Genomic DNA, 14,728 nt, shown 5'->3' with positions numbered 1-14,728 from the left:
ATAATGTTAACTAATTTGTTAAGCAGGGGTTGGTCCATAATCTGAGGCCTCTATATAGCTAAAATACACTTTGGTCTAGTGTTAATTATGTAAGATTTTTTTCTTTGTGTTTAAAATAATAATGAAATTGAGGTTTAGTTTGTCTGAAAGGGAGGTGTTGGTCCATCTGCAGATTACACCTGCAGGTTGCTTCCACCATTTTAGATAAGCACACATAAAATGTCTCCCCTCTATAAAATCATGTGCGCATGTGATGCCACTGTGAAAGTGGAGAATATCATAGTGGGGAGATCCTGTGCAGAGGAAAAGTTGTCTAGATGTCCCTAGAAAACAATAAGATCCCTTATTATATTTTATTATACTGCAAACTGAAAGATGTTATCTGATTGGTTGCTATGGGCAACTCAGCAATTTTTACTATGGACAGGTTTTGTTAATTCTCCATTTTTTTTTTATTGTAAAAATTATATAATAAAAATATATATACGGTGTATATATATATTTAGAATAGGTAATGTCCTTTTATTTCCTATCTTTACCATTTTACCATTTTAGTTATTTTATTCATTTGAAATTTAGTTATGATCATATGATATTTTTTTTCTTCTTTTATAATTTTATAAATTTTACCAGGGGTTAATTTTATATTTTTTTCAAAAAATTTGAAATATTGAATTTCTTTAAGCTTCAAAATATTATACATTCCAATTCTATTATGATAGCCCAATTTTTACAAAAGTAATTATTGACTATTATTATTATTATGGACTATTTATTTATTTATTTTTGGGGTACCGTACATTACTTATTGCATCATCTCCTTACAAATTTTTTCACTTTTTGATTTTTATTTTTCATAAAAAATGTTTTTTTTTATATATTTGTCATTCACAATTAACCCCTTAATGGACACGGATGTTAATGTATGTCCTGGTGTGGTGGGACTTCCCTTACCAGGAGGTTCATTTACGTCCAGAGAATGATTTGGAGCATTGGAACGGTGCTCACCAAATAAACATCAATTTCTGGCTGATGACAACAGCCGTGGACCCGTGGTAATGGCCGACCTCCGCGGTCGCGGATGTCTGACATTAAGGGTGTGTTCACCCGGCCACATTTTTTTTATCCCTGTTTCAGCTCTGTTTTTACATATTTCTAAACCGCTTAAAAGCGGGTTTAAAAAAATCACATTCATGTCAATGGGATTTTTTTACAATCCGTTTACATCCTTGTGCACCCGTTTGCACTCATTTCCGTTTTTTTCATGGAGGAAAAAACCGGCACATGCAGTATTTTTTCTACCGTAAATGAAAAAAACTGACGAAAACACGGAAATCGTAATTTTAACATTAAAGTCAATGGCAAACGGATGAACCTTTAATGTCGTCCGTTTGAACCCGGGGTTAAAATATCAGTAATTACATCTAAGCATGCTCAGAAGAGGTGACATCAGCAGACTACTACTGTGTTGTGGGTCTACTACTACTCTCATCATGGAACCAAGTCTGTTCCAATATGGGAGTAGTAATTCCCCGCCAGCTGGAGTCTGACAGTGGCTGGGGGGACTACATTAGTATTTGTACTACAACCCCCATCAGGGATCAGACTCTGTTCCATGATGGGGGTAGTAGTACAGGGGTTGAGGGATTGATCGCACCGGGTCTCCCTTATGAGACCTGATCCGATCAGAAGTTATTAAGCAGGGGAGTGGTCGGCATGGTCCACAACCCTGCAATCAACAATGTACTGTATTTTACTTTCAGTTTTAAATTCCCTGCGGGGAGCTCTGAATTACCAGTACCGAGGAGTCAATCAGGGCGCCCTGCAGGGATTTTTAAAATGGACAATGTATAGTAAAATCGCTGTTGGGGGCAAGATATATAGCTCTACATATCTAGCCCCCCCAGCGCATTTATAAAGATCTAACCCCCGCCAGCGCAAAAGTATATACCCCAGCAGTATATATATATATATATGTGTGACCCCCCCGCCAGTGCATTTAGAATGTAACCCCCACCTGCCCCTTTATAATTATATACCCCCTGCCAGCGCAATTATCAATATATACCAACCGCCAGCGCATTTATGTGACCCCCCACTGGCGCATATATCATTACTGCAGCGCAATGTATGAATAGTATCTTCCTAGTAGAACATCGCACCAGCCGCTGCCGGCGCAATGCTGCTGATAGAATACTATTCCTACATCACGCTGCAACCTGCAGGGGCATATTAGATAGAAGTGCTGTGGTGGCCAGATATAAAGTATAATCTGGCCCCCACTGCACTTTGAGATAATATGCCCCTGCAGGCTGCAGTGCGATGTATGAATAGTATTCTATCAGCAGCATTGCACTGGCAAAGGCTGGTGCAATGCTCTGCCAGTAAAATACTATTCATACATCGCGCTCCAGTAATGATATATGCGCCAGCGGGGGTCACATAAATGCGCTGGCGGGGGGTATATAATTATTAGAGATGAGTGAATCGAACTTGACGAACCCGAATTCGTTACGAATTTCATGAAAAATTTGTTTCGCAACGAATCGCTTCATTAAACTCCATTTTACAGCGTTCCAGGCTATTGTAGAGCTAAGATGGCGGATCCACATATGAATACATGGGGCAGGGGATTATGGGAGGGCGGGAAACAGCGGCGGGAATGAAGGTAGGCGGCTGACCCTGAACCACATATGAGATGCAGCCTATCAGTGTTCACTGACCCCTGTGATGTCACAGCCCCTATATAATCGGTGGCCATCTTGCCTCTCTTCATTTCATCTATGCACTCAGATGGAGAGGACGGGACTGTGTATGTGTGAATAGCTCATACCACAGCGTTACACTGCAACTGCTAGTCACATCAGCATTAGGGAAAGGCAGGAGTGCAGAGTGCTGTGCTGTTACTCTGAGAAGGATCATTGATAGCTAAACCTCCTATTCACGTTATTGAGCATTGCAGCAGAGAGGGGCAGATAGCTGTCAGCTGCCTCATACAGATCTCCAAGCTGCCTGAACTTTCTGAAGCATCTTATCTCCTCATTTTTCAGCTCTATTGAGTTTTTTTTTTCTCCACAAATCTTCTGCTGCTCAGAATTGTGTGACAGAGTGCAATTTAGGGTTTAATCCCTGGATTTTTTTTTGGTGGTGCTGCACTGTTGGGTCCTGCTGCTGTTCAGAAATAAGTCATATTAGTGTGGACTTTAGTGCCTTTTTACAATTTTTCACCTGTTACTCTGTGTCTGTGCTAAATTCAGTGTTATACCACACGTTATACACCTGCCGGTGTATTAAAGAAAAAAAAGTTTTTCCTGAGTAAAAATACGCTTAAAGGGAACCAATCATCAGATTTTACCCTATATAATGCTTGGCAAAGCGCTATGTGGGGTAAAATTGTTGTCCTCACCATCCTCGGGGGACGCTCCTGCCCCTAGGGATGGTGAAGATATGAAGTTATAAACTAGTCACCGCCGCCGCCGTAAGTAGTCACCTGGGCGGGGAGCTCTTCTCATCTACTCCCGTTCTTCGTCCGGCAGCGACGCCCCCTCCGCTTGATTGATGGGCCGCGTCATTGTTCTGCTCACTGAACAGACGGAGCAGAGTGATGACGCGGCCCATCAATCAAGCGGAGGGGGCGTCGCTGCCGGCCGAAGAACGGTAGTAGATGAGAAGAGCTCCCCGCCCAGGTGACTACTTACGGCGGCGGCGGTGACTAGTTTATAACTTCATATCTTCACCATCACCATCCCTGGGGGCAGGAGCGTCCCCCGGGAATGGTGAAAATAAAGATTTTACCCTATATAACGCTTTGCCAAGCGTTATATAGGGTAATATCTGATGATTGGTTCCCTTTAACAGTGGCCTTATCATTGCAAAGGGCCTAAATACAAGCAAATAGCGTACCATATACTACCTTTTTTTCTGTCTCTGTGCTAAATTCAGTGTTATACCACACGTTATACACCTGCCGGTGTATTAAAGATTTTTTTTTTCCCTGAGTACAAATACGCTTAACAGTGGCCTTATCATTGCAAAGGGCCTAAATACAAGCAAATAGCGTACCATATACTACCTTTTTTTCTGTCTCTGTGCTAAACTAAGTGTTACACCACACGTTATATACCTGCCGGTGTATTAAAGAAAAAAAAGTTTTTCCTGAGTACAAATACGCTTTTTTAGTGGCATTATCATTGCAAAGGGCCTAAATACAAGCAAATAGCGTACCATATACTACCTTTTTTTCTGTCTCTGTGCTAAATTCAGTGTTATACCACACGTTATATACCTGCCGGTGTATTAAAGGAAAAAAAGGTTTTCCTGCGTAAAAATACGCTTTTTCAGTAGCCTTATCATTGCAAAGGGCCTAAATTCAAACAAATAGTGTACCATATACCACCTTTTTTCTGTCTCTGTGCTAAATGAAGTGTTATACCACACGTTATACACCTGCCGGTGTATTAAAGAAAAAAAAAAGTTTTTCCTGCATACAAATACGCTTAACAGCACTCATCATTGCAAAGGGCATACATACTGGTTGTAGTGTAGTGTAGTGTACTATTTAGTACCTGTATTATCTGTCTCGGTGCTAAATTCAGTGCTATTCCACATATTAGTATACACTGGCTGGTGTATACAACAAAAAAAGAGTTTTTTTCTGCGTATAAATACGCTTAACAGTGCGCTCATCATTGCAATGGGCATACATACAACAAAGGAGTGTACTATTTAGTAACTGTTATTCTGTCTAGGGCCTATATACTTTGAAAGGACAGCCGTAAGTAATTGCCTGCTGCTGTTCTATACCCTCATAAACGCACTAAGTATGTCAGGCAGGCAAGTGCCAGGACGTGCACAGAGAAGGGGCAGAGGCCTACATACGTCAGGCAGAGTTGGCAGCAGACTTGGGGCGAGTGGCAGCAGGAGTCGCAGCAATAGGCCTGAGCTCCCGTTAACACACAGCGGTCATGTCGTCGACCCATCTCTCCTCGTCAATTGGTTTTATTGATTTTACTTGGCTGTCTGATGGTTCCTCTCTGCGCCAGACAAACTCCTGACTCCCTGGTCATTCGCCTTTGATTCCATACCTATCCAGGAGGGCTGCAGTGGACCTGCCTTCATATCTCTTCTGCTTCTAACCTTGTTGTGTGTGGGCGCACAACCAACTTTGGTAAGCGGCTTGGGAATTACCTTCCCCTACCCCCACCTGCAAGATCTACTGATCCCGCACATGAGGCGCCTTCCTTCCTTTCTCGTCAATTGGTTGGCACACTCATCCCCATCATCACAAGCGATATCTGACAACCCCAGTCAAGAGTCGGTGGGTTCCTCAGACACAACCCGCAGTTGGCATGGCCCGGGAGCAGTCCCTGTAATCCCATTGCCTTTGTCCTATGCTGTTCCCTCTCCCAAAGAAGTATCTCATGCTTTGGGTTCAGCTCCACTATTTAGCGAGGACGATGTAATAGAGGACAGTCAGCATCTAATGGGCAGCCAAGAATGTGAGGAGACATGCGTCCCTTGCTCCGCAAGGCAGCAAAGTAGTGATGCGGAGAGTGACGTGGGAGGCGGTGTTTCAATTGCTCAGGGTCCTGAGGCAGACACTGTTGTGGAGGACATCAGTGACGTGCACACATCTTTTGATGATGATGAAGCCGATTGCAATTGGGAGCCGGGTGCAGAAGCAGGGGCTTCATCATCATCAGGAGAAGAGATTTGCTCTTTGTCTATGAGGCAGCAAGGCGGTAGCACGGTTGGCAATCAGCGTGGTGGTGGCAGTAGTGAAAATTCAGGAGCCAAACGTGCCAGGGGGAGACCACCTGCTTCACGGCAAGCTACCATTCAGGGAGGTAGTGGAACAGGGGTTCCTGGAGATGGCGCCAATAGCAGTGAAATAGTGCGAACTACGGGTGGGAAAATCAGCTACTCTGCGGTGTGGTTTTACTTTATAAAGAATCCGGAGGACCTTAGCGTAGTCACATGCAAAATCTGTGGGCAGAAAGTGAAGCGTGGCAAGGGTCCCAATCTCGGCACCACGGCCCTGCGTCAACACATGATTCGCCACCATAAAGCGGCCCTGGATAACCGTGGCTCCAAGGTAGTGGTCCAGCCTTCCGCATCACCCAGTGGCCATCCGCTCCCTCGTCATCCAGCCAAGGCTCCACCACCTCAGCCGAAGGGAGCATTGTGTCAAACCATCCTTCTTGCGCTCCTGCTTCCTCCGCTGGAAGTCAGCCATTCCGCCAACAATCGATCGGCGAAGCCATGTCCAAGAGACAACAGTATGCGCCCACTCATTAGATGGTGCAGAAGTTGAATGTGCTCCTGTCCAAGTTGCTGGCGTTGCAGTCCCTCCCTTTCCAACTGGTGGACTCTGCAGCTTTCAGTGAATTGATGGCTTGTGCCGAGCCGAGGTGGAGAGTCCCAAGCCGTCATTTCTTTGCGAAGAAGGCAGTATCAGCCCTGCATAAGCTTGTACAAGAAAAGGTGAGCCAGTCCTTGAGCCTGTCGGTGTGTTCAAAAGTGCACGGCAGCGCCGACGTGTGGAGCTGTAACTACGGGCAGGGACAATACATGTCTTTTACGGCCCACTGGGTAAATGTTGTTCCTGCACAGCCACAGCAGAAACTTGGACAGGTCACACCGCTTCCTCCTCCACGCTCTCGCTCCCAGGCAGTTGGTCCTTTTACAGTGTGCGCCTCCTCCTCCTCCTCCCCAGTGTCCTCGGCCTCCACTGCACATCCAAATCTCGGTTGCCCTTCATCGTACCACGTGTGTAGGGCACAACGGTGTCAAGCCGTTCTTCACATGGTTTGCCTTGGTGAACGGAGTCACACAGGGGAGGAACTGCTGAAGTTCATTAGGGAAGAAATCCGAGTATGGCTCACTCCACGAAATCTGGAAATGGGAACCATGGTGACCGACAATGGGAAGAACATTGTGGCCGCGCTGCGACAAGGAAGTGTGAACCATTCGCCCTGCATGGCACACGTGTTGAATCTGGTTGTCAAGAAGTTCATCAAGCCTTCACCCCATTTGCATAACGTCCTGACATTGGCAAGGAAACTGTGCATGCACTTCAGCCACTCGTACACCGCCAAGCACACTTTGCTTGAGCTGCAGCGTCAGAACGGTATCCCACAACATAGTCTCATTTGTGACGTTGCCACACGTTGGAATTCCACCCTCCATATGTTGGACAAAGAAAAGTCATCATGGATTTTTTGATGATACAAGCAGATAGGAGTACTCCCCTGTGTAACTTCAATGTGAATGAGTGGCAGCTCATACGTGACACCTGCCGTTTGCTGAGGCCCTTTGAGGAAGCCACATTTTTTGTTAGTCGCTCGAATTACACCATGAACGACGTAATTCCACTCCTATATTTACTCCAAAAAATGATTGAAAACATGGCTGGTAAGGGCAATGGAGATGTTGCGCCTACATCAGAAGGCTACATGAGTCCTGTGGGGGATGAACTGGAGGAGGATGATGAGGGGCAGAGCGGAGCACAGTTTACGGTGGATGAGATGGCCGGTGTTTCTGTTCATTGGACTGGAGAGGAGGAGCAGGAGCAGCCAGAGGAGCTGGAGGGTTATTACAAGGGAGGCGAGACAGAGGACCCAGACACACCATGGCAGTATGCAGTGGAGATGGAGGCAGGTACTCCCAGTGAGTCACTGTCACAAATGGCTCGATGCATGCTGAGTTGCTTGCGTAGTGACCCCCGAATTGTCAAAATTCGTCAGCGCGATGACTTCTGGATCTCCACCTTATTAGACCCTCGCTACTGGCCCAGAATGGGGGCCTTTTTTACACCCACTGAGAGGGAGGACAAACTGACCTACTTCAGGGAGCTTCTACGTAGTCGGTTGGCCGATGCCTATCTGCCACATGGTCCATCAACTCGCAGGTCTGACTTGGGGGGCCCTCTGCGCTCACCTTCCACTGCTACGGCTGCTGGGGAGGGGAGGGGTGCAGTAGCAGTAGCAGTATCGGCTCAATCAGCAGCAGCCTGAGTCTACAGTCGCTGATGAGTAGCTTCCTTCAGCTGCATAGTGAAGCAACTCATCAGCAGCAGGTGGACATGGAGCAGGACCTGAACCAGCAGGTGATGGCTTACCTCGACATGACCCAGCCAACAACCGTTGAAGATCTGCTGGACTTCTGGGCAGCTAAACTCGATTTATGGCCGCAACTAGCGGAGTTTGCCCTGGAAAAGCTGTCCTGCCCGGCCAGTAGTGTGCCATCAGAGCAGGTGTTTAGTGCGGCCGGGTCAAAGTCACCCCAAGGCGAACTCGTCTGTCCACTATAAATGTGGAGAGACTGACGTTTGTCAAGATGAATCAGAGATGGATCAGCCAGGATTTCCAGCCACCAATGACAGATGGGTCTGAGTAGATTGACCATGCTCCTACAACAAAATTTTCTCTACTGTAGTTGGTTATGAAACCCTCTGGGGCAGACCTGGGGATTGTACGGCCCGCTTGACACATACGGCCCTTTGATTGGCTCTGACCGGCCCGCGCTGATTGGGGGACAACTATGCTGCCTAATCTGGGTGACATCTATGCTGCCTAATCTGGGGGACATCTATGCTGCCTACTCTGGGGGACAACTATGCTCCTAATCTGGGTGAGATCTATGCTGCCTAATCTGGGGGACAAGTATGCTCCTAATCTGGGGGACATCTATGCTGCCTAATCTGGGGGACAACTATGCTCCTAATATGGGGAAAACTTAAGCTTCTGGCCATGGGCCTATCATTTTTAAAGTTTAGCAGTAGCTAAATACATGCTTAATGCAAATGTCAACATTAATCTTTAAATGTAAGGGGTTATGAAACCCTCTTGGGTACTGCGAATGACTGCTCCAGACTCATTCTGTGTCTTTCACAAACTACTTGCCTCCCTGGTGCCTCAGGCCTTGGGCCTATAATTTTTTTAAAGTTTAGCAGTAGCTAATTACATGCTTAATGCAAATGTAACATTGCTCTTTAAATGTAAGGGGTTATGAAAACCTCTTGGGTACTGCAAATGCATGCTCCTGACTCATTCTGTGTCTCTCAGGAACTACTTGCCTCCCTGGTGCCTCTGGCCTTGGGCCTTAAATTTTTGGATGTTTAGCAGTAGCTAAATACATGCTTAATGCAAATTTCAACAATCATCGTTAAATTCTCGGCGCTCTGACAGAGCCTTCTCCTACCCCGCCTGTGCTGATCCGAGGACCTCACTAACCAACTCACTAACTAATCCAATCGCTTATAGCAACGGGCGGTGTGTACAAAGGGCAGGGACTTAATAAACGCCAGCTTATTATCCTCACTTACTGGTAATTCCTCGTTTTAAGATTAAATAATTGCAATCACAGATCCCTATCACGGACTGGTTTCAGCGTGCAACACGCACCTGTCCTTGAAAGATAGAGACATGCTAATCCGTTCAGTGGAGCGCTAGTGCGGCCCAGGACACCTGAGGCCATAACACACCTGTTATTGCTCGATCTCGCAATTGATCGGGCAAGGTAAGGGGTTATTAAAGCCTCTTGGGTACTGCTGAGGCCTTCTCCTGACTGCTCCTGGTGCAATGTATGGGGTAATTAAACACTTTTGGGTAGTGGTATTGTTAAATTTACTGGTAATTTTATCAGTAATAAAACTGAATTTTGCAGAATGCTAACCGTTACACAACGGAACGCTTGTTGCGTGAGATTTTTTAATGAAAAAAAAAATAGATGGAGAGGGATTAACTCTGCTTAATCATTTTTGGCGAATAGAATCCTTTTGCCATCTGATTTTTTGGAGACAGATGCACTTACACACATGTAATAATTTTTTTAACCAAATTTCAAACATTGTGTGGTTTATTACTTTTGAGAAGAATGTCTTTGGGTGGTCCACCATCCTGCATTACTGAGACTGCTGTATATGCGCTTGTTTTAAAAAAAAAAAAAAAAAAGGTATTTTGTCCGACAATTTCGATAAAATTTTGCGTTCTTTTGGGGTGGATTGTGAAGCCCGGGTGACAGGTGTGTAGTGTGTACTCGTGCATCAATCAACTCCAGTCTGTGTCCTTTAGGCAATATATGGGTTACTGATGCAGCAGCCTTGGTCTTGGAATTTCAATTATTAAAAAAAATTTGAACATATTGTGTGGTTTATTATATTATAGAAGAATGTCTTTGGGTGGCCCACCGTCCTGCATTATAGAGCCTTCTGAACTGCTGTATATGCGCTTCTTTTAACTAAAAGGTATTTTGTCAGACAATTTCGATAAAAATGTTGTTGTTTTTTGGGGTAGATTGTGAAGCCCGGGTGACGGGTGTGTAGTGTGTACTCGTGCATCAGTCAACTCCAGTCTGTGTCCGTTAGGCAATATATGGGTTACTGATGCAGCAGAGGTGGGGCCTTGGTCTTGGAATTTCAAATATTTAAAAAAAATTAACATATTGTGTTATTTATTATATTATAGAAGAATGTCTTTGGGTGGTCCACCGTCCTGCATTATAGAGTCTTCTGAATTGCTGTATATGTGCTTGTTTTAACAAAAGGGTATTTTGTCAGACAAATTCCAAAAAATTTGCCTTTTTTTGGGGTTGATTGTGAAGCCCGGGTGTGTACTCGTGCATCAGCCAATTCCAGGCTGAGTCTTTCAGGCAATGTATGGGTTACTGATGCAGCTGAGGTGGGGCCTGGGTCTAGGAATTTCAATTTGAAAAAAAAAAAATTCAACAATTGTGTGGTTCATTATTTTTGAGAAGAAAGTCTTTGGGTTGTCCACCGTCCTGCCTTATAGAGTCTTCTGAAAAGTTGGATATGCGCTTGTGCTTACACAAAGTTGTAAATTAAAAAAAAAAAATGTATACAATTTTGTTGATTTCGGGGCAGATTGCGAAGCCCTGTGTGTACTGGTGCATCAGCCAACTCCAGGCTTTGTCCTTCAAGCAATAAATGGGTTCCTGATGCCGCAGAGGTGGGGCCTGGGTCTGGGAATTTAAAATTTTTTGATTGCAGGTGCTACAAAAAAAGATGAACACACCCTAATCCGTTCAGGGGAGCGCGCCTGCGGCCCCGGACATCTGAGGGCATAACACACCTGTTATTGCTCGATCTCAGGAGAAGGGGGTTCATCATCGGGAAAAGAGAGTTGCAGGTTGCCCTTGAGTCAGCAAGGAGGTAGCACGGTTGGCAGTCAGCATGGTGTGGCAGTAGCGGAAATTCTGGAGCCAAACGTGCCTGGGGGAGACCACCTGCTTCGCGGCAGCTTACCTTTCCGGGAGTTAGCGGGTTGCCAGCACCGGTCGATGAAAGATAGAGACACGCTAATCCGTTCAGTGGAGCGCGCCTGCGGCCCCGGAAGTCAAAGGGCATAACACACCTGGTATTGCTCGATCTCGCAAATAATTGTGCAAAGGTAGGGGGTTATTAAAGCCTCTTGGGTACTGCTGAGGCCTACTCTTGACTGCTCCTGGTGCAATGTATGGATTAATTAAACACTCTTGGGTAGTGTTTTTTTTTTTTTTTTATTTACTGATAATTTTATCTGTAATAAAATTGAATTTTCCAGAATGCTAATCGTTACGCAACTGAGCGCTTGTTGCGTGTGATTTTTTTATGAAAAAAAAATAAAAAAAATACGGACAGGGATTAACTCTGCTTCATCATTTTGGGCGAAAAAAGTCCTTTGGTGATCTGATCTTTTGGAGACAGATGCGCTTACACACATATTGAATTAGTTTTTGTAAAAAAATTTCAAACATTGTGTGATTTATTATTTTTGAGAAGAATGTCTTTGGGTGGTCCACCCTCCTGCATTATAGAGTCTTGGGAACTGTTGGATATGCGCTTGTTCTTACACAAAGGTATTTCTTTAAAAAATTTCTAAAATGTTGATGTTTTTTGGAGGGGATTGTGAAGCCCGGCTGTGTACTGGTGCATCAGCCAACTCCAGGCTGTGTCCTTCAGGCAATATATGGGTTCCTGATGCCGCAGAGGTGGGGCCTGGGTCTGGAAATTTCACATTTTTGGATAGCGGGTGCTACCAATGAGAAATCTTTGACAAAAATGTCATATATTGTGTTGGTTTTTGGGGGGGGATTGTGAAGCCCTGGTGTGTACTCTTGCATCAGCCAACTCCAGGCTGTGTCATGCAGGCAATATATGGTTTACTGAGGCCGCAGGGGTGGGGCCTGGTTCTGGAAATTTCTCATTTTTGGATAGCGGGTGCTACCAATGAGAAATCTTTGACAAAAATGTCATATATTGTGTTGGTTTTTTTTTAAGGGGGGGGGAGATTGTGAAGCCCTGGTCTGTACTCTTGCATCAGCCAACTCCAGGCTGTCATGCAGGCAATATATGGGTTACTGATGCCGCATGGGTGGGGCCTGGTTCTGGAAATTTCAAATTTTTGGATAGCGGGTTCTACCAATGGGAAATCTTTGACAAAAATGTCTCAATGTGTTGATTTTGGAGGGGGGATTGTGAAGCCCTGGTGTGTACTGGTGCATCAGCCAACTCCAGGCTGTGTCCTACAGGCAATATATGGGTTACTGATGCCGCAGAGGTGGGGCCTGGTTCTGGAAATTTCTAATTTTTGGATAGCGGGTGCTACCAATGAGAAATCTTTGTCAAAAATTTCATATATTGTGTTGGTTTTTTGGGGGGATTGTGAAGCCCTGGTGTGTAGTGTACTAGTGCATCAGCCAACTCCGCGCTGTGCCATTCAGCCACTAAATGGTCTCCTCTTGCTGCCAACATGTCCACGCTATGTCATTCAGTCACTATATGGTCCCCTGACACTGATGCCACCACCGGGCTCTGTCATTGTGCGGCTGTGCGGTGGTGATTCTAAGAGCGATGCCGGTAATCTGCATGCTGTTCTGAATAACAGTATTATTTCACTACCCAAGCACACTCCATATGCGTTTTAGGACACAGCAAAGTGTTCTATACCCCTATAGAGGCTTTATGTAGGCTAGAAATAGCCTTTTTTAACATTGATTCGCCGCGAATAAATTCGGATCGAGACAAACTTTTCGGGAAAATTCGGCGAATCGGCAGAATCGGATTTTAGAAAAGTTCACTCATCTCTAATAATTATAAAGGCACAGGCAGGGGTTACATTATACATGCGCTGGCGGGGGGGTGACACATATATATATACTGCTGGGATATCTATTTTTGCGCTGGTGGGGTTATATCTTTTAAAATTCGCAGGGGGACTAGATATATAGCGCTATATATCTTGCCCTCCACAGTGCTTTTAATATACATTGTCCATTTTAAAAATCTCTGCAGGGAGCCCTGATTGGCTCCTCAGTACCAGCCCGCGGGGAATTTAAAACTGAAAGTAAAAAAAACAGTACATCGATGATCGCAGGGTTGCAGACCATGCCGCCCGCTCCCCTGCTTAATAACTTCTGATTAGATCTGGTCTCAGAATGATCAATCCCTCAGCCCCTGTACTACAATCCCCATCATGGAACAGAGTCTGTTCCATGATGGGGGTAGTAGTACAAGCACTAATGTAGCCTCCCCAGCCGCCGACAGACTCTGGCAGCCAGGAACTGATACTCCCATCATGGAAACAAGTCTGTTCCATGATGGGAGTAGTACTAGTCCTGGCTGTAGGAGTCTGTAGGTGGATCAGCTGTTTCCATCCGTTCTTTAAATCCATTTTTTTTATTTAAAACGGAACGGGGGCAAATGGCCGTGTGAACGCACCCTAACTCTGCAGATGTAGGGATCAATCCAGATCATGACATCTGCAGTGGTGCGCATGTTAAAAGGGATGATCGGATCACCCTTGTCGCTGCCACGGGAATCCGATAATCTGTAATGACAGATGGAGGTCCCGGCGTATCCTGCTCTGTTCTGACATTAACTTTCACATGCGCACCACTGCATATGCAATGCTCTGTATACATCACTGCATATTAAGGGTGAAAAACAGACATAGGTCCACTCTCAGGTTCACCAAAAAAGATGTGGCATCAGCGGGGAGATGGTGTTTATGACATAAACAACGTTATAGCGCTGATAATCAGGACGTCAATGTACGTTCTGGTGCCAAAATTAACTCTGCAACAGGAAGCACAATTGCCACTGTTGTCCTTTATTGTTTAATTTTTATTTTTTTATTTAAACCTAAAAAAAATAACACTTTTCTAAAACTTTATAGGTCACTACTGTTGAGCAATATTGCAAACACCTTGAAAAAAAACATTACCAAAAAATGGATGAGGATAATGATGTTCAAGAAAGTACTTCCAATAGAGGTAACATTTGGGATGTAATCTTTTGACATTATAAAGGTTTCAACATGTTGTATAGAGATGAGCGAATCGAGGTTGACAAACCCGAATTCGTTACGAATTTAATGAAAAATTCGATTGGCAACGAATGCGAATATTGCCGCGATTCGATCGCGCGAATCGCTTCATTAACCCCTTAAGGACTCAGGGTTTTTCCGTTTTTGCACTTTCGTTTTTTCCTCCTTACCTTTTAAAAATCATAACCCTTTCAATTTTCCACCTAAAAATCCATATTATGGCTTATTTTTTGCGTCGCCAATTCTACTTTGCAGTGACATTAGTCATTTTACCCAAAAATGCACAGCGAAACGGAAAAAAAAATCATTGTGCGACAAAATCGAAAAAAAAACGCCATTTTGTAACTTTTGGGGGCTTTCGTTTCTACGCAGTGCATATTTCGGTAAAAATTACACCTTCTCAT

At 44.7% G+C, this 14,728-nt stretch overlaps 1 protein-coding gene across 5 annotated transcripts in view; it reads left to right on the top strand.

The window, feature by feature from the left end:
* Nucleotides 1-14,728, top strand: part of LOC130291530 (uncharacterized) — a 99,627-nt gene that overhangs the window by 43,159 nt on the left and 41,740 nt on the right. Inside the window, exon 2 of one of the 5 annotated variants that reach the window (XM_056540360.1) lies at nucleotides 14,175-14,271. The exons of the other annotated variants lie outside the window; for them this stretch is intronic. Coding sequence (XP_056396335.1) covers nucleotides 14,229-14,271 — 43 coding nt within the window. The 5' untranslated portion in view covers nucleotides 14,175-14,228. The remainder of the gene's footprint in view (nucleotides 1-14,174; nucleotides 14,272-14,728) is intronic. 5 annotated transcript variants of the gene reach the window in all.

The sequence above is a fragment of the Hyla sarda genome, chromosome 9 (assembly GCF_029499605.1).
Source record: "Hyla sarda isolate aHylSar1 chromosome 9, aHylSar1.hap1, whole genome shotgun sequence".
In the NCBI taxonomy this organism is placed as follows: Eukaryota; Metazoa; Chordata; class Amphibia; order Anura; family Hylidae; genus Hyla; species Hyla sarda.
This window is presented reverse-complemented; position numbering and strand designations above follow the sequence as displayed.